A 20,518-nucleotide genomic window follows, 5' to 3' on the forward strand; every position below is an offset into this window, starting at 1 on the left:
AGTTGCTATGAATGTCAGACAGACTATTTCTTCTGCTAGATTATTTTTATCTTTTGAACACTGAAAATAAAGAAAGTAATCTCGCACGGCAGCATGGAAGAGTGAAATATTGCTTTCCGCAGACAAGTGGAGGTGTGGGGATGAGGGCAAGCAGGCACTATAACAGTGTATAATGAGTATAGATGGATACTTACTCAATGACAGATTGGGCACACACACAAAACAAATATTCATTGTAAAATACATTTATTGAGATCTACATCTGATGGATTGGCACAACAGGAGGAAAAAAATAAGCACCTATACATTTTGGCAGGGGAGATGAGTCTTTGTTCCTGAATCAGTTGGAAATTTGCCCATTCTGTCGTTCAGAGATTAGAGCAGCAGGATTCACCAAGATGACACAAGTTCATTCTTTTCAGGAGTGCTTGACAGGAGCTCGTAGCAGTCTATTCCTTAGCCTGAAACCATAAAACTATCATGAAGACATTGTGTAGTTTTCTATCAGTCCACTGGGTGTCAACAGCAGACAACATTTTAGTTTGAGGTGAATACATGAAAACACAGTGAAATTTTACAGATTACAGAAGCAGCCACTCATGTTACAACAGATGTCATAATTACTAATAGCATGTTGTGATTTAATTTGCCTAAAATAATAGAAGCAAAGGAGCCTGTAACAAGCAGAAACAAGCCGATGTCAAAACTAACAAAACATGTTTCCAATTTCCAAAACAAATCCAATTTAAGTTCTTAAAACATTGACTATTTCAACATGTCCCCGTTATAAAGCAACATGAGATTCTCAATCAATGTGGAATTAATACTTCATAAGCATTAGAACTATTTAAAAAATGTTTAAAAAAACAAATCCCCATAAATACAGTTTGGCTTCAACAACTCATATGCTCATTTGTCACTGTGGTGCTGTGGGTATTTGTAAAGATCTACACTATCTAACATACAGTAAATCTACATTGACATAAAATAGACTACAGGAAAAATGATCATAACCATAAACCAAAACATTTCCAATTCCAAATCAAGAGTATACATTTAGATTTGTTCTGAAATCACCAAAGCTAAACCAAATAGATACAAACTTTACATAATTTGTAATAAACTGCATTCCCCCCCCCCAAAAAAATCTCCTTTTTCAGCCTGCAGTGACTTACTTTTCATCTCAACATAAGTTAAAAAGGGATCTGCTGAAAGACAAAAACTTGCATGCAAACAGGAGGCTTATTATTTAGTTAAACACTCTTAAGATGACAACTTCACAAAACGTATGAACAACAAACATGACAATCTTGGCCTTCGATATGTTGTTTTGATCATTTTCAAGTATCTTGAGATAGCAGAGCAAAATCTTCACTTCCATTTCTTTTCCCTGAACCTTTATTATTGGTGCGATAGTAAGTTACCACCAGGCTCTGTGGTCCAAATGTGAACATATTCCTATCACAAAACAACCCAGTGCACCTCTGAAGGATCCATCAAGTCCAAGCTGCATGCATTAATACACCGCTGGTGTCCCTTAAAGGAACAGTGTGTAACATTTAGACGGATCTATTGGCAGAAATGCAATATAATATGTTTTCTTTAGTGTATAATCACCTGAAAATACGAATCGTTGTGTTTCCGTTACTTAGAATGAGCCATTTATATCTACATTGGGGGCGGGTCCTCTTCACGGATACGGCAGCCATGTTTCTACAGTAGCCCAGAACGGACAAATGAAACACTGGATCTAGAGAGGGCCATTTTCATACTTTGGCGTTGGCCACCTTAGTTCTACTACACGCTTAGCACACAGGGGGGAAGTTTAAGCTAGTTGCAATCTGCCACCTCAACGCTAGATGGCGCCAAATCCTACACACTGCACCTTTAACTGTTAAGCCCCCAAACTAACACTAAGATAGAGGAAAACATCATCTCCATATTTCCACAAAAGCTGAAATTAGAAGTAGTTCTGGGAATTGGTGGCAGGTACAGTACAGTAACACATTTATTGTTGTTAAATGCCAGAGCACAGATGTGCACAGGGGTGTTAGAGATGTTTCAGTAAGGGACCAAATGAACAGAGAGGGAAAACATATGGAAAGACTTAATTACTTCATACATCCCCAGTCACATGATGCTAAAATACACAACAGTGGTTTTAAACAATAAATAGCTTTTTGTATTGTTTTCTCTGTGAAGCTGTGAACAAAAAAAAGAACACAATAATAACAAAGAAATGTCCAGTCTTATTTCAAGTTTGCATGTTGTTGTCATTTGAAATCCCGAATATCACAGCACATCATTGGTTCCTCTTTCACCATTAAAACACAAGTCAGTAACAGAAGAATACAAACGACGAATTAAAATCCTACATATTATACCTCAACTAGTGCCTCACTACACTTCTATGCTATGGTTAACATAAGATTCTCTATTTTTTTTCTTTTTGTATATATAGTTTTAGTATTTGAGTCTTAGAAATAAGCTTATGGCAATTACCTGAACTATACATACACAGCAAATATGTACAAAATAAATTCCGTTGACTATAGATTCACAAAAAAAAGTATGGACCCTTTTGGAAAGTCCGGGGGCTGTGTCCCAGTAAGACAAATCTCCCCACTTGTCTTTGACTTTTATCCTTCGTGATCATATATTTCAGACGATTTCCAAGATTTCCTATGAATGGAGTTGGTAGGAACTAAGACACAATGAAACAAGAGGAGGAGACGAATCAGTATGTTGGAACAGTGCTCATGTCCTGTGTAGTGGCTAAAAAGTAGGAAGAGGATTAGTGAAGGCATGTTCTCACTAAACGTGGCAATGCACGTTTCTATGCAGCAAGGCGCATGTGTGGTGCATTTGCTGATCTGCATTTATATTGAGTAGATTTGACCTCAACTTCATGTAAATGAATCTATCCAGCACAGTTGACCTAGCTGGCAAAAGTATGATTACACTTTTCAAATCAAGTGAACGTCAATTGAACACACTGGGTGTCTGGAGAGTCCTGGTGCATCTCTGCCACATTCAGTGAGAACATTCAGGAAGGATAAAGCTTATTTGGGGCTTTAAGGTGGACAAAAATGTGCTGCTGAACGCTTTACTGGTGAAGTTTCTGGTTCTAAATCTGACACTGAAATGATTGTGGATTTGTGGTGTATTTCCTTTTCTCCGATGTTATTATAAAATCTAAGGGTTAGAGAGAGAATGCATGTTTGTCGAGGCAAAGTGTATGTCTTTATGTGTCCAAGTGTTCCTGTTTTTGAATATCTGCATGCCTGTGCTTGACGTCAGGCCCGTCACATCTATTTGCGCTTCCTGAGCACTAGGTACATGAGTCCGCTGATGAGAGTCATGGGGAAGCTGATCCAGGCCAGGATGTAGGAGGAGCCGTAGGAGCCGTCATGGAGACTGGGCACGTGGAAGCTCTGCTTCTGAGCCGTGTAGATGGACGCCGCGATCATTACACATAGAGCTGGGAGGAGGAGAGAGGACAACAGAAATTATTACACTTGATAGTTGAAGAAAGAATTTCATTTCAGACTCTGAAATATTCAATCATCCTCCTGCTGCCTCGTTGGTTCCACTTCAAGGAATAATTTGACACTTTAAGTCCCCTCTTTGTCGATTAGTTGACTAATCGGTTGATTTCGACTAAGATTTCTTTAGTTGATTAGTCATTTTTTTATGCTTTTTTCATGCTGAATGATTTATTTCCTACAACCTTATGAGCACGTTTCTGGTAAACACAAGATTTAAAGTGGTGCTTTTGCGTGATTCTTTGTGGAGAAACTCAGTTTTACAGATCTGACGATTAAATCAACTAATCGATTCGTCGACAAAATCGTATAAGTGTTAGTCGACTAAGAATTTCTTTGGTCAAGGACAGCCCTAGACACTTGATGAAATACACTTATTTGTTTTCTTGCTGGGAGTTAGATGATAACATTGATACCAATCTCATATCTGCCTGTTAAATATAAGGCTAGGGCCAGCAGCCGGTTAGTTTATCTTAGCACCAACACTGGGAATTTTGGGTAACTGGTTTTGTCCCTCAATTGCCTTTGAACAGTCAGCTCCAATCTGAAAGGGCCAACTGTGCATCACTAAGGTAGATCAGATTGCTTTAGATCTGCAATTTCTTAAAATGAATAGTGTATATTATAATGAAGCAGCATTTGTTAGTGGAGTGTTAAGTGTTGAGAAGCTTTCTGCACTTTGTCATTGTTTACTGGCTGTCAGGGTTGCATCTGCCCTGGTTGACCAATAAAGTGAACAACATATTTGATTTCATGTCTTTTGGTAAGTCGATGACATTTCTCAGTCAAAATGCTAAATACCGAATAACTCCAAGGAGAGACAATGAGAGTAAAGGCTCTGCTATCTTCTCATCAATGCGAGGAAAGTTGAAGATTACAGATTGTACCTAACACTTGGACTGGGACTCAACATAGTCCTGATCTAAAAGTGTGCAACAACTGTGAAAACAACTTAAGCACACTGCATTTAATGTATGTGTGTGTGTGTGTGTGTGTGTCACTTACAGGCCAATAGCTCGATAACAGCGGTGAAAATGAATCTGTCCCCCTGTTGGAGCCTGAAGAGCTGAAGGATGAAGACGAAGAAGCTGACGCAACATAAAATAGTGGCCAGGATCATAGTAGCCTGGACGGCCTGCAGATAGGCTGGGGAAAAGAGGAGAGAGGAGGTGTTACATACACAAACACAACACTTTACAGTACACACACATAGGCTAAATAGCTACACACTGTCTTACCCGCTTCAGCAGTATGGCTGTTCTCCACAGGGTAGCAGGTGGAGTTACAGGAGTACCACAGGTCAGCGTAGATCACCTCACGTCCGGCTGGCGACACCACCCACCACGCCTACATCAGGGAGGATGGTTAAAATGATGAAAAAATGTCCCGTACTGCCCTGCTCTGTGTCGAATGTGCAGCCTTTCTTGGCTTATATACTCACATTGTGAATGGTTGCAACAAAGAGGAGGATGGCTGCAGCCAGATGGAAGAGGAGGATGAAGGCTAAGATGATCAACATGGCTGCTCCTCTGTCTGGTCAGGCCAGTTAAATATCGTACAGGTTGCTTCAGTAGCTGTATGTCGTCACTGTCACTGGTTTTCAATGCGCAGAATGTATGTTTCAGCTTTTGGTGGATGACAGTCCTGCTGGTGTGTTTATGCTGGTTGTCACACAGGCTGGTTTGCAGGCTGATAGTCGGGGTTGGATCAAGGTCCTTCACATGAAAGGAATCTGTTGGGAGCAACATATATGTAATACTTTAATAACACACACAAATACAGGGAAGATTAATCCCTTGTGTGTCATCAGCATACATCAAACACATAGATAAAACTATTGCAGAGGTCCTAATTACCAGTACTTGGCCCTGAATGTTTGTAAAAACATGTACTGTACATATACCCACAACTTGTGAAAAATTGCAGAAAGCATATTCATACTAATTTGACTTTTCTGAAATCACGTTTTAAGCAAAGTATACTAAAGGAAAAAGTCACTCAATCTGTGCTATTTTATGAATTGATTTTGCGCACAATTTGATGTATCTTATAAGTGTAAGATAAGAATAATATAGATCACATTATTTCCTGGTACAGTTTTAATATATTTGCTGCAGTATCTCTGACCCCCACATCACTGAATGGTTTAAAAAGACAGCTGAATATGCAAAATATATGCAAACTTCATTATTGAATTATGTCAAATTTAAAATAACTGAGAGGACAGGGAAATAACATAAAGGCAATCCAAGTAGAGTTCATATGAACTTACGACAACTATTACATCTGCAACCGATTACCAAAATACAGCATTTCCAAACAACTGTGAAGAATGCAGGGTTAATGAAACAGCCAGAGAAATGTTTGTAGTCTAAACGTCTTCCCTCAAATTGGAGAAAACTTCCGCTGAGATGTGAGATGAAGCGTGTGTCTGTATGTATGCCAAACCATGTGTGTGTTTGGGAGTGTGTATGTGAGTACAGTATGTGGGAGTGTGGTGTTTACTCTGCAGTGATTGAAGGCCTTAATCCTGACTATGACTTGTTGATAGAAGCGAGGAGTTGACTGTTTACATCTTGAAATGGGCAGTCTGTGCTCTGTCAGTCAGTGTAGACCAGAATATGACATGCTAAGTTAGCATAGCAGCATTAGCAGACAATCCCATCCAATGGTGCCAAGAGTACTAGTACATCAAGTACACCTCCACATGCTATGGAGGGTCACTGTAAATGAACCAAAGCCTCAGCAGCCCTATCCCTCTGGAGAAAACAATGCCTAAAATAACATATCCAAAATGAATCAGGAATAGCTCCTTAACCATAAGGCTTGTATGCATATATCTGGTCTCCTTTAAAAGGTAAGAATCTAAGGGATATTAATCAATTGTAAGTAAACTAAACAATATTACCATTCCAGAGAAAATGGAGATGAAATAAAGGAGAAATTAAGATTTCCATCCTCACCTAGTATAAAATCTAAATTTCAAAGTAAATATCACCATCAAAACCAAAAATCCCATAGACAATGATGCAACTGAATGTCTTCTCCTACACTTTGAAAACAACTGTAACTATGTAACTGTATAAATGTGATGGAAATACACTAAAATACAACATTTATGATTCATAAAGATGCACTCAGGCGGTCTCAATGATTTGGCCATGTATATTGTTTACATGTTGACTTTACTAGGAGTTTTACTTATAAAAACTACTTATTTCCATATAGCCATGTTAAAAATGACATAAATCTCTCAAAAATATTGAAATAGTAATAAAAACAACAAATATTGATCAATATTTATAGACTTTATTGTTTAAATGCTGCGTAATAAGTAAGGCTGTCAAAGTTAACGCCACTAATTTTGCGTTAACACAATCGATCTTTCAGCGGTTGTAGCGGGCTCAGTTTTAAAGCTAGAGTGAAGATACTGCTATCACATTAAACTAGAAAACCTAAGGAATGCACTACCATGTCATACTAGCTTGTTGCAAGGGAGGCTCCAAACTTGTGCTAAATTTTCGCAAGGAAAAACAGTCATGGCAATTTTCAAAGGAGTCCCTTGACCTCTGACCTCCAGATATGTGAATGAAAATGGGTTCTATGGGTACCCACGAGTCTCCCCTTTACAGACATGCCCACTTTATGATAATCACATGCAGTTTGGGGCAAGTCATAGTCAAGTCAGCACACTGACACACTGACAGCTGTTGTTGCCTGTTGGGCTGCAGTTTGATTTGAGCATATTTTTTATACTAAATGCAGTATCTGTGAGGGTTTCTTGACAATATTTGTCATTGTTTTGTGTTGTTAATTGATTTCCAATAATAAATGTATACATATATTAGCATAAAGCAGCATACTTGCCCACTCCCATGTTGATAAGAGTATTAAACACTTGACAAATCTCCCTTTAAAGTACATTTTGAACAGATAAAAAATGTGCGCTTAATTGAGATTAACTATGGACAATCCTGCAATTAATCGCAAATAAATATTTGAATCGATTGACAGCCCTAGTAATAAGACATCATTTGAACAACATACAATTGGGTTATGTACTCTGAAAGCTAAAGACCTCATGTTTTCAAAACAGTATAACATTCATATCTTCTTTAAATGGATGATTATGAAATAGCCATATTTCATAACTACATGGGGTTCTAGAGGTTTCTGGGTCAAAAGCTTATTCCTTTGTTTTTCTGCAGCACGACCTTGGTGTTTGTAGCATTATAATACAAACCAAATGTCTAAAGTGTATGGCTTCAGACAACACTGTTGACAGTCACAACAGGGGTGTGTGTGTGTGAGTGTACCTCCGCTTAAGATATGATCATCTAGTAAGGCCTTGATTTTGTTTATGCACTTTTCTGTTCTGAACTGAAACTAAATTGACTACAAAGGCTAATGTTACTCTTTCCGTCGGGATATCCAGTTGTTTGTTTTTGTGTTGCTTTCCTGTTTTTGTTCACATATATTACGAGGGATTGTCTTGGGGGGGGGGGGAAGCCATCAAAAGTACCAAATACATCCAGAAACCCATTAGTTTGTTTGTCCAGGAAAGGGCTTTGCTCAGCATGTAAAATGCTTCGTCAGCATCATTCTGTTTAACATTCATAATGACACAAATAACCACACAGGATGAGATTCTGAAGTCTAGAATAACATTTTTCCGACAAAACTTTTCCAGCACCGCTTTTACATGCTGTTTTACAACTTCACATGAATGCAGAGTAAAGACTTCACCTCTACTACGCTTGCAGTCTGCTCTCTGTGTACACTGTACACATTAAACTCAGCCTAACTACCCCGTGGGGATAATGTACTGCATACAATTACTGACATATGAGTTTGATCCCATTAACTGCCTAAACTCCCACCAAAGGCATTCAGAAGCTGAGCAGGCAGAGACACAAACATGTTTAAAAGCACATGTGAGTGCACGCGCGCACACACACACACACACACACACGGAGCCAGACAGCAGAGGAATTAGCCCTCTCCGCCAAAATGGAGTCGCAGTAAAAACAGCCTCTCCCCGCCGACAGGAAGCAGGCCACAGTTTGTGTGTGTGAGCATGTGGCTTTGGGGTGTGCCAGAGGATATAGGCCCCTGTCTGAGTTGGGGGGAAGAGGGCGGGAAAGGGGGGAAATAGTAAAGAAGGAGGTGAGGAAACATCAAAAGTAAGCTATACACTTTGAAGGGGTTTAGGGTATGGACAGGAATGTAAACAGCAACTGTTTTTTCTGGCCTCCTGATCCTAATGCTCAATAACCTGGCAACACACACTTTAATTTGCACCTTAACCTTGTGAGGAAAAATATGAATATCACACAAGTGGAACTGAAATTGAGCATGTGCAAACCTGCATTTGATGTGGATGAAATATGTGTTTAACATCCACAATGTGCAGCAAGACAGCATTAAGGTGCATGGTTTGTATATAGTTTAGAGCTCCAGAGACGATATTGTATGTTACATATAGGCCTGTCAAGATAATTATTTTAAAGACTTATCCCACAATATATGGATGTGACCTTGATAATTTTTACGTTGTCGACTTAATTGTACAATATACAGGAATGACATCAATCATTTTTACATTATCAACTTATCATATGGACATGAACTTTATCATTTTTACGTTATAAACTTATCGTACGATATATGGACATCACCTAGACCGTTTTTGCTGACATTTTTGCTGAATTGAATGCCTCTCTAAATTATAATATTTATATTTAATATGATGCAATATTTGTTAACAGAGCCCACAAGTCTAGTTTATTTATTATCTTGGTTGTGTGGTTATTTATTTAGGATATTTCAAAATGTTTTCACATTCCAATGTCTGAATATTCTCAAGAACTAAAAGTTATTTGCTCTTTGAAAGGGTGTACGTGCATTATTGTTTTAAATCAGAATCATAAAATGGTCTTAAATGATATTAATATCATCTACCGCAATTATTTCTGGGACAATATATCGTCCAACAAAATGAGTTATCATGTCAGGCCTTGATTCATACACAAAACATATACAGCTGTACATTTTAACATCTACATTTTCTACATTTCGTAAAGGATGTGTGTGAGCTTAAGTATAATGGTGTGTGTTAGTGACAGCAGGTCACACTGGAGGGAAATGTGAGACGCACCCTTATTTTTAGGATTGGCGACGGCATGCTGGAGGTCTGACTTTTGCAGCTTCAGAGCTCTATAAATTCCCAGAAAAGTGGCCTATTATAACATTTTATAATCGCCGTGTCTCTAGGGGGGGCAATCAGACTTTAGGTTTGACCTTATAGAACAAAGCTCGTTTAGACTGAGAAGAACAGAAATGGAAAGCACAGGCAAGCCAAAGTAAAAACCAACAATTTAATTCCCTGCATCCGTTGCAGAGCATCTCTCTGGTATTTGAGTCTAATCTGACCTGCAGGAACATTCTTTGGAGCAGTAAATAATCTCCTAGACATGTACACACACACATCCACAGAGCTAGATCTGATTCCATCTGCAGCTGCTTTCTCCTCTCAGTGGAGATAAAGGGAGGAGCGAGGGAGGAGACAGAGAGGGAAAGAAGGGAAGCCCATTGGAGGGAAATGGAGGGAAGCGAGGAAAACAAAAACAAGAGCGTAAACGCACACACACACACACACACACACACAGACTCTGATGTACACACATACATATAAACTACACAAAACCGCAAATACATAGCCTGCCAAGAAACTCACAAAAATAAGAGACTCGAAGACGCAGTTCAGATGATAAAAGTTCATTCAAACTATGTAGACCACAGACATAGAAGCCTGGCGATGACTGACAGAGCAGACACAGTCTGTACCGCTTGTTTAAATGATGTATACATCACCCTTTGTCTGTGTTTGTATTTAGAGATTTGCTGCTTTGATTGTCCAAACTGTAGTCATGTTTCCAAAGCAAATTTTAAGAAAAGTTTTGAAAATAAATGAAATGCGAATCAGATGCGTTTCCATCAACTGGTTTGGAGCGAATCATTTATCAGAAGTTGGCGGTAATAAAGATGTTTTACGTAAATGCAACTTGTAATGATGATATACAAGGGTAATTATCCAAAAACTACAATTATGCTGATTTATTATTGTCATTTCTTATCATTTCTCTCTCTCTCTAAGGTGACAAAAATGAGAACAAAGTTAACTTTGTATATGGGTGGATGATGAACCATCCCTTTGTCCATTCCTTTGATTTTATTGAGCAAACATAAACTGCAACATAATAATAACCAAACATTACTCCCTTACTGCCTAAAACCTGTTCATAATAGTGATACACTCTTTCTCGCCGCCATTTAACACACACACGCACACTTTCAACAAAAGCACACACACAAACATTAACCTAAATGTGGAGCCCTGTATTCCCCAGGGGTGCTTGGTGTGTTGCGTTGCAGAGGTTTCACTCAGCGCTGATAGTAAAGTGTGAAAGAACTGATACTCACCTCTGACACCAGGCAACAGCTGCAGACACACACACACACACAGAGCACATATCCCTGCTAGTCTGGTATGCATAACACAGCTATTTCATGCCTTATCTATCGTAATAGACATATGCACACACTGAGGGGTGCTTCCCTCAGCTGTGGTGCATCAATCAGCAGAACAAGTGAATAACAGTCCTCAACATCCAAGTTAAAGATAATCCTATATTCACCATACATCACTCAGATCATTAATAAAGTCATTTGATTATGATGCACTGATGTCTAACCAAAGCAGAGGAGTCTACTGCTGTCATAGGAAAAGAAACCTGCTAACTATTATTTTTCACTGCAATGTTTTAAGAGCTATAAAAAGCGGATTTCTATCTGGTTTACTAAGATAAAAGAAAGACCCGATCTCATGGGAAGGCGTATAAACAGCACGACATTTCTGCACATCATGGTAACGCATTTTAGGAACGCATTTTAGGAAACGTCTTTTCACATGTCATTTAACGCCATGTTGTTACTGTGAAACATTCGCGGTTATGTTTAGGCAACAAACATGTTTAAGAAAAAACATCATGGTTGGGCTTAAAATAAGTACATAAACTAGTAAAATACACACCTAAACAAAATAACATAAGTATGAAAAACACGTCACAAACACAAACGTAACTTCAAAATAACTCAACAACAATTTGGGACACGGACACCACGTCATGTCACTTTACTGTATGCATCTTATTCGATGTTTTGTTTGTTCTTGATGTCACAGTCGTCCTTTATGTTTAACTTTCAGAAACTGTCACTTCGCTAAGTAGATACAAAAAGTAGAAAGATAACAATGCTTTAGTTTTGTGTGATCACGTAGGTAAGGCTGATAGATTCTGTCAGACTCCAGCCACCTCGGCTGACACTGACAAACAAGCTGCCATTCCTCCTCTCCACTCAGCCTTATAATAGGAGGCTGGGGGACTCGGTGCAAGAGTGTAAGTGTGTGTGTATGTGTGTGTGTGTGTGTGTGTGCTGACTGATTCCCTTGCGTGGTGGAAAATGCTGACTTTTAATGTCCTTTTTTTACTCTTTTCATAAAACACAAAGCCACAGACTTAACTGGGCCTCTGACTCTCACTCCCCCGTCTCTCTCACTGTCCCACTCTCTCTTTCTCTGAATGTCTCTCTTTCTGTCTTTAGCCATGGAAAAACTGATTGAGGAAGAGAAAAGGCGAGAAGGCTTCCAGTGGAGCCCTCTGGCCCCTTATGAGGTCGTACAGTTGAGACTCAATATACAACATTTCCTCCTCTAAACCCTCAGTCTGGAATACTTGTTGGGATTCCACGAACAGGGGATGCTTCGTCTGGAGTGCCTCACTTTGTTTCTCATGAGCTCTTATGTTATATTCATCAAACCAGTTTAAACTAATGCAAGGTCAAACAGTTGGGAAAACTAAAATCTAACAAAACAGACCATTTTTATAATTCTTTTATAGGTTGAGTTTGAGCGCTCTTTGCAAATGGGATAAAATCTCTGTTATGGTGCCTTCGAATGAAACTTGTGAGGTCGTGTTTACAACATGGGAAGTCCTGTACACGTTATGCTAAGCAATGGCACTATTACTGTTTCTGTCTAGAAGCCACAGAGGTTAACAATTTAGCAAGCCAGTAAGTTGGTAACATAATGCAGGAAATGCAAAGGCACAATGACAGAGGACAAAGATGAGGCCGTTGGGAATATCAACATTTTCCTCAGATATTATAAAATTACGAAAAAAAAGCAATATACGACTACTATTACAATAAATTCACTTATTATGTACCGAAAAAATTTACTTCCATGGCCTCCGCCCATTTCTGACAACGTCAACAAACAAGTCACAACTCGTAAACTCTGAGCTTTCAGAAACCTTCCACTCACGAGGTCATGAATACAACAAGAGGGGGGCGTTCATATGGACTCTTCTCGTGAACACGATAAACCCCATTTGAAGGCACCATGAGCAACAAACTGTTCTATAGGGAACAATGAAAGCGACAATTTGACATAACGGCGCAAAGTGTCAAACCTATCCCTTTTCAAGATACTTTGCGTAGTAGTTTTCAGATGTGTCACGTGTTGACACTGAGCAAACACGAACGAAAACCATCCACTCATGATGACGGTGACGTGCGGCTGAAAGTGCTGGAAAAGAGGACAGCAAGTGCACCTCGAGTTAAGACTGAATTTCCAAAGTCAAGCATGAACCTTTGTGCTCATTTTTGCATTGTTCCCCACAGGTTCAACAACCTAGTGTGTGTTTGTGTGTGTGTACACAACAACAATAGCCAAGCTAAGGCTTATTTTTAGAGAAAACAGCAGGCGAATCTTCCCTGGAGTGAAGCCAGTGACCAAACAAAACTTTGTTTAGGAAGAGCACACTGAAACCAGTAGACACCAACAGGCACACATGTAGGCTACGCACACAGTTTGGTTTTAAGATGTACAGTATGAGGAGTCATCTATGTGACATTGGAACAAGTACAGAATTATAATTATAACCAGATTGCCCAGTGTGACAGCTATAATCCTTCACATTATGGATTTACAAGAGCTCTTACAAACCTGGTTTGTGGCTGCCTGTGCACTCTGAGACAATAGGGCCTTTTCACAGCAACCATTTTGACATGTCATTGCAGGATAAACACAGGTGTAATTATTAACATTAATTATGGGCCCGTATCCTGTTCAATTGAGGTGGAACAGGGCTCTGGCTGTTATTGTGCATGCGTGCTGACTGGAATGGCTGCTATGACGTGTCAAAACAGCTGCTGTGAAAAGGGCCTAAAGCATCCTTGAGAAGCAAAGAGCAAAACTGGATGAAAGATGCCGACCTTGCTATTTGCACATCCTTACCATAAGCCAAATATTTGACAATTTGGCTCACTAGAAGTGTCACTAGAGGATAAACCATGGATAATCCAGTATATCCCAAATGCACGATAGTTTAGGTTTCTATGAGGCTAGACCATCTCATGTGGGAAGGAGGCTCAGGTTGACTCTCTGGCTTTGTCTTTTAGAGCGTCCAGCCCCTGAACATCCTTACCAAAAAGGAGTTTATTCAAGTGTGCTATTAGTATACTTCTTTTAAACTTAAAATAAGAGTATGCTTTCAGTTTACATTTTTAGGTACTTATCAAAGATATACTTAACAGAATTACACTTAAGTATACTTGGCTTATACTGACAAGTATATAGGAAAGTATACTTTTATAAACTAAAAAGTGGGCCAATTTAGTCCCAAGAAGTATTGAAGTAGTACACTTAAAAGTATACTACTAGTATATTGATATAAGTATGCTTACTACATAAAGTATAGTTGGGAAATATACTTGAACTTTACTTCAGTTTACTTGATAAAATAAACTTGAAGTATACTACTTTTTCATAAGGGCAGACACGCAGCTGTTGTTGTTACCAAGCGTTTATCTTCAACCTCCCAGTCAAACTGGCTTATCTTCTTCAGTCTAAGTTTTTCGGACTACTTATGCAAAGCTGTGCTACGAGCTTAATGCTAACAGTATCATGCTCTTAAACTCATGCAATTAACATGCTAACAGTTAATGTTTGGGTGAAAAAAACAAACATTAGGCTCGTCATCCTGAAATCACACCCAATGAGGGTGGTTGCGGAAAAACCCAACCCGTTCTCATTCCCAACTCGTCAAATACCACCATTGGTAGGTTCCCCTCGGCATCGGATAATAAACGCACATAGGAACCCTTTAGCGACTGTATGCAACATATTCAACTAACTCCAATTTAAACCCACCCGCAGCATTATTACGCCTAATATGCAGTATACTTCAGTGGAAACGCTTGTGCAGAGCAGAGATGGTTCGCGAAGCTTGTAGAGTGCCCGAGGGCCGCGCCGCACACCTCCTGAAAAATGTGATTACTCACCAGGCACCGCAGAAGTTTGATTGGACATCAGAGCCGGGAGGTGGCATGTTCGGACGAGCAGCTCACATCAACAACCTTATTAATTTTATCATCATCATCATCCAATTCTAACATAATTGTGTTTTCCAGCCATGGAGTTGTGTTGGGCCAAATTTATATGGAAATATTGAATCACGCTTATCAAATAAATAAAAGACTGCCTGACAAAGGATTTGAAAACCGCGGGTCACGTGAGCAGTTAGTCACTCGGTAGTCACGTGAAGGTAACGTCACCCATAACTGTTTCCTAAAAGTGGTTGTGCTGCCTAAACCTAAGTTCCTGTGAAAATGGAAGTTTATTTTGAAAGGACACTGTGCATGTAACGAGTGTATATTGACACACCGTTCCTGACACATCCAAAAGTAACGCAAGAGGGGTTCCCAGTTGCGTCGGTCTCCGATGCCGAGGAGCACTGACCGAGCAGCGGTATTGGAGGAGTTAGGAGTGAGAATGCCTACAGCATCTTGTAAAGCTGACAATTTTATTAGGATCTTCACATCCTCATGCAACACTGTCACTTTATTTCTCACTATCCACACTCTAAATAAGACAAGAGTGGACTTTTGTTTCTAAAAGGGGTAGTGCACATTTTAAATTGAAATTCAACATGTGGAAAATGGATTATAGGTGCATACAAATGATGCATTCACAGCCCAAATAGACAACAACACTGTCGTTTCAAACCGATTTTTTCATAATGGTCATGAGACTGTTTTATTAGTGACAACACAAACCTAATAACCTGACATTTCCCGGAACTTACCATAACCCCAAAATCTATCAGTCCATCTGCATTATTCATATAAAGTTATTAAACACTGGCTGCTTTGAGGCTTTGAAATAAATATTTGAGCTATGTTGAGTTTTGTTGAATGCAAGGAGAGAGTGGAGAATCATTGTTTTGCACAACGAAGCCTACACTGTTGCAAAGGAGTTCGGTGTGTGTGTGTGTGTGTGTGTGTAATGCCTCCTTCATGAATCAGGAACCTAACAAATTGACAAATCCACACACACACAGACACACATGCACCCAACTGTTTTCCTGCTGGTTTTAAAGACCTCTGACGCAGGAATTCTTTCATGTTGGACAGTAACATGGTTTGTTAGGTGTGTGTGTGTGTGTGTGTGTGTGTGTGTGTGTGTGCGTGTGTGTGTGTGTGTGTATGTGTACGTTTTCACACACATTCCTAAAGTGACAGCGCTGAGTAATGACTCCCACATGGCAGAGAGAAGTTGGGAACACCTGATAGAGAGGTAAAAAAGAGACATCCATCCTCATCCGTTTATCATCCCTCCCATTCTCTTCCTTTATTCTATTCTACTCTCAGTCACTTCACACTTGTTCCCTGATAGTTTTCATCTGTCAGCCCCTTTTAAAACCTCACACCCCCCTGACTAATCCTATCCTCCTATCAAATATCACACACCTCTCTCCTCCCGCTGCATTCAGTGTGACTGAAAATACTTTCAAATTAACACTAACACGTTCAGGCCTTGTGTCACATCACATCTAAATTAATTTGTGGTTCTTTAACACAACTTCACACATTTGCATGTTTGATGACTGTGGGGCTCATTAAGCTAAATTAAAAGCTGGAAAAGAAGAGAAGAGAAGAGAAGAGAAGAGAAGAGAAAAGAAGAGAAGAGAAAAGAAGAGAAGAGAAAAGAAGAGAAGAGAAGAAGAGATGGTCTGCACTATTATTAAGACATTTTATAAAATGAAATTTTATTGACCTTTGACATTTAGAGCAGATCTAGACCACCAGCATCACAAGAACAACATGTGTGAAATGCCTGTTGGAGTTCATGTTCAGCCTACAGAGAAAGGCTTCTAGAGCAACCTGAACGGGTCCAAATTCAGATTTCATAATCTCCCTTCTATTTTTTTCCCATGTATTGCATGCTACAGTTTATAACTGATTATCAACAGGGGGGATTAGTTTCCAATAGATTGTTGCATATTTGTAACCTCCCCAGCCGATTAGACTGTTGTCAGGCTGTTAAATAGGTGTTATTAGTCGCTATAAGCCCCATAGATGTGGGTCAATAGGGGCCTACTACACCCACTAGTAGGTTTTATCATCTACTCACATGACAGATCACCCAAAGAAGGTATAAAAGAGCGCAACAGCTACCAGAGTAATTATGACAGGAGCAGAAGCGGAGGTCAGGCGCTGTAGTATAGATAGTGTGAAACTCCATAGCGGGTGGAGGTTGGGGACGATGAAGGGGACACAAAACACAAGATTTTCACCCAGAAGACTGGGGTTTGCATCCAATGTGAAACCAACAATATGTAGTTGTTCTGTTATTTTTTTTTGCCTAAACCTAAAGAAGTTGTAGTTTTATTGCCTAAACCTAGCTGTTTTCTTTTCCTAAACTTAAAGAAGTTGTAGTTTTATTGCCTAAACCTAGCTGTTTTCTTTTCCTAAACTTAAAGAAGTTGTAGTTTTATTGCCTAAACCTAGCTGTTTTCTTTTCCTAAACTTAAAGAAGTTGTAGTTTTATTGCCTGAATCACTTTTTTGCCTAAACCTAAAAAAGTTGTAGTCTTGTTGCCTAAACCCAAAGTTGTAGGTTTATTGCTTAAACTTAACTTTTGCTTTTTTTTGCCTAAACTTAAAAAAGTAAGTTGTAGTTTTATTGCCTAATCCTAACTGTTTTTTGGTGCCAAAACTTAAAGAAGCCTTTTTGTTTGTGTTTAAAACAGTTTCATTCAGTTTTACAACATGTTAGAATGTGTTGCTTTTACGTTTCACTTTCACTTTTACAACGTAGCAGGCATAGCAGGCCCCGTATGACCCCTACATCTATGGTGCTTATCGCAACTGATAACGCCTATTTAATGGCCTGATAGCAGTCGATCTGGGTGCTTTTCCCATATTAAATTGAATCTGCAGCCCACTGCCATAATGGCAGGGCTTTCCTCAGACGGCATCCTCCATCATGCAAACATTGCCTGAGTCTCAATTTCTGCAGCCCGGTCTGAAAAACCTCCTCTAACCATGGAAAACCTGGACCGAGTTGTTTTGTTCTCAACCACATGAGGGCGCCCACCATGAGGGGAGAAGTCAAATGGCCTCATCAATATGCAAATTAGTCAACAATGCAACAGGGGCAAGGGTATTCAGCTTTATAGAGCAAATAAAGTAGGCTATACTTACATGGGACCTGAACCGATTTTAAATCGGTGTCAGTTCAATTCAACACTGTATCATAAAGTCAAAGTTGAATTAAGTTATATAGAAATTTAGCATTACCATATGGTTAGGCCTACCATAAATTTAGTGAAAAGTCTAATGTATAACAGCCTACAGATAGACTTTGAGTCAGACACACACATTTTCTTGTTTCCGTTGAAAAACTAGCAGTTTATCTTCCCTTAGCAATGCACTAAACATTCATTCACATTCAGCACTGAGACAGACAGATAAGCTACATTTAACACACACACACACTCACACGCACACATTGATGGCTGACAACGCCCCTTTCATTCCCAATGTCTGAAAGTTGGAGCCACTCAGCAGAGGAGTTATGATGTGCGTAAAAATGGGGGAAAACACGACAGAAAAGGCTCTTTAAAAAAGAAAAACTAAATAAACCTGTCCTCATTTTTAAAGACACAGCTTACTATACAAATATCCAGACAGAGCACCATTATTTTAAGAATATTTAATGCTATTACAGAATCTTAAAATATTCCACAGCAGTAAAATAAGGACAGTTAAGCTAAAAACTCACCAGAAAGACACTTAGTCAATATAATAATGTCATTGGTATATTAAAGAGGGCATTTCGCAGCCACATTGGATTTGAATGGGACCTGAATCCACATAGAGAAAGTTCAGTGCAGCATTCAAACAACATGCAAAACTTAAAAAAAATATAAGTTGACTTACCGAGTTTGGAAGGAGAAGGACGCACAGCTGTGTGGAGTTCCAGATGTGACTGTGTGTCTCTGTGAAAATTGGAAAGTTAAGGGATAATAAATTGGAAAAAATATATATATTGCAGGAAAACAGCCTCCAAACGTGACAAAACGGCAGCTGGAGATCTCACTGGTATAGTCCCCAAAAAAAAAAGTTAGAGGCGCACGTTCTCTCTGGACCGGCTGTCGTGAGCGCGCGTGGGCGGGCTCGAGGGCTGGAGCTGGGTGTGGTTATAGGGATTTAATATGCTGGGAGGTGTGTGTATGCGTGTGTGTGTGTGTGTGTGTGTGTGTGTGTGTGTGTGTGTGCGTGTATGTGTGTGTGTGTGTGTGTGTGTGTGTGTGTGTGTGTGTGCGTGTGTTAGTGTGCGTGCGTGTAGCAGTGTATGTGTATGTGGGGGGGTGGTGTGGGGGGGGGGGGGCGGGGAGTGTAGCAGTCTGTGTGTGTGTGTGTTTAATTTTTTTCTTTTAACTTATACTTTTATATTCTTTTTTTTCTCGTTTCTATCTTATGCAATTTGTGCTCTTTTATCTTGCTTTTATATATGTAAAGCACTTTGAATTGCCTTTGTGTATGAAATGTGCTATATAAATAAACTTGCCTTGCCTTGCCTTGTGTGTGTTTGTGTGCGTGTGTCTGTGTGTGTGTGGCAGTGACACTTGAACAGATTGGTGACAAGTTTAGGGCTAGGCGGGAAAAGTGACAATAAAAAAATAATTATGGCTGCAGTCAGTCAGAGAGGAAGTTTTTGAAAGTTTCCTCACATGGCAGACACAGGCTGAACTGGAGAAAAGAAAACAAACGGCAGAGGTCAGACTGAGAGGAAAGAGACAAAAGGAAATTAAAAGGATAAAAGGGGATGAAAAGTCAAGGAGAGGAAGGAATGAAGGTTTTGGAAAGAATAGTGAGGGGAAATGTGGTTAAAAGAGGAATGGAGCGGTGAAAAGGAGGGTGAATGGGATATTTTGCACAGAAATCTCCTAATTGCATGAATAATATTCCCCCTTTTTCCACATTTCCCTGTGTTTGTATAACCCCGCCTTCTCTATTTCTCTATTAGTCACCTGGGAATGCTCCTTTTTTATTTTTCTGCACCACACCTTCCAGAGCAGGGTTGGCAGCACTGAGAGGTCGATCTCTTGATAACATTTGTGTTTCACTCTTTTCTTGGCTGGCTATCTCAGCTCATTATAATTAAAACGGTTCCTTTTTTCCTCAACTGCTAACAGAAATGTAAGACACAGCACTTCTTAGATTGAGTTCTATACCCTCTGTCCTCTCAAGCCCCACCAGCTGTTGCACTTCATTTCTTTTACGGCATTTTCTGCTATCATTCTTACGCGGCACAAGAACATATTCTCCAGACTCTTACCAAAAAGAAAGTTTATTCAAGTGTGCTATTAGTATACTTCTTTTAAACTTAAAATAAGAGAGTATACTTTCAGTTCACTTTTTTATGTATACTTGTCAGAGATATCCTTAACAAAAGTATACATAAGTATACTTGGCTTATACTGACAAGTATACAGAAAAGTCTAAGTATACTTGGTTTATACTGACAAGTATACAGAAAAGAGTAAATATACTTGGCTTATAGGC

At 39.4% G+C, this 20,518-nt stretch overlaps 1 protein-coding gene across 1 annotated transcript; it reads right to left on the reverse strand.

Annotated features, from left to right (window-relative positions):
- Nucleotides 1-229: 229 nt before the first annotated feature.
- emp2 (epithelial membrane protein 2) lies at nucleotides 230-19,083 on the reverse strand. The gene is made up of 5 exons (XM_037793183.1): nucleotides 18,890-19,083; nucleotides 4,987-5,277; nucleotides 4,784-4,892; nucleotides 4,551-4,691; nucleotides 230-3,481 (listed from the first exon to the last, which is right to left on the reverse strand). The coding sequence occupies exons 2-5, from the start codon at nucleotides 5,062-5,064 to the stop codon at nucleotides 3,312-3,314; spliced, it is 498 nt and encodes a 165-aa protein (XP_037649111.1). The 5' UTR covers nucleotides 5,065-5,277; nucleotides 18,890-19,083; the 3' UTR covers nucleotides 230-3,311.
- Between the last annotated feature and the right edge of the window lie 1,435 nt (nucleotides 19,084-20,518).

This window comes from Sebastes umbrosus, chromosome 14 (genome assembly GCF_015220745.1).
Source record: "Sebastes umbrosus isolate fSebUmb1 chromosome 14, fSebUmb1.pri, whole genome shotgun sequence".
Classification (NCBI taxonomy): domain Eukaryota; kingdom Metazoa; phylum Chordata; class Actinopteri; order Perciformes; family Sebastidae; genus Sebastes; species Sebastes umbrosus.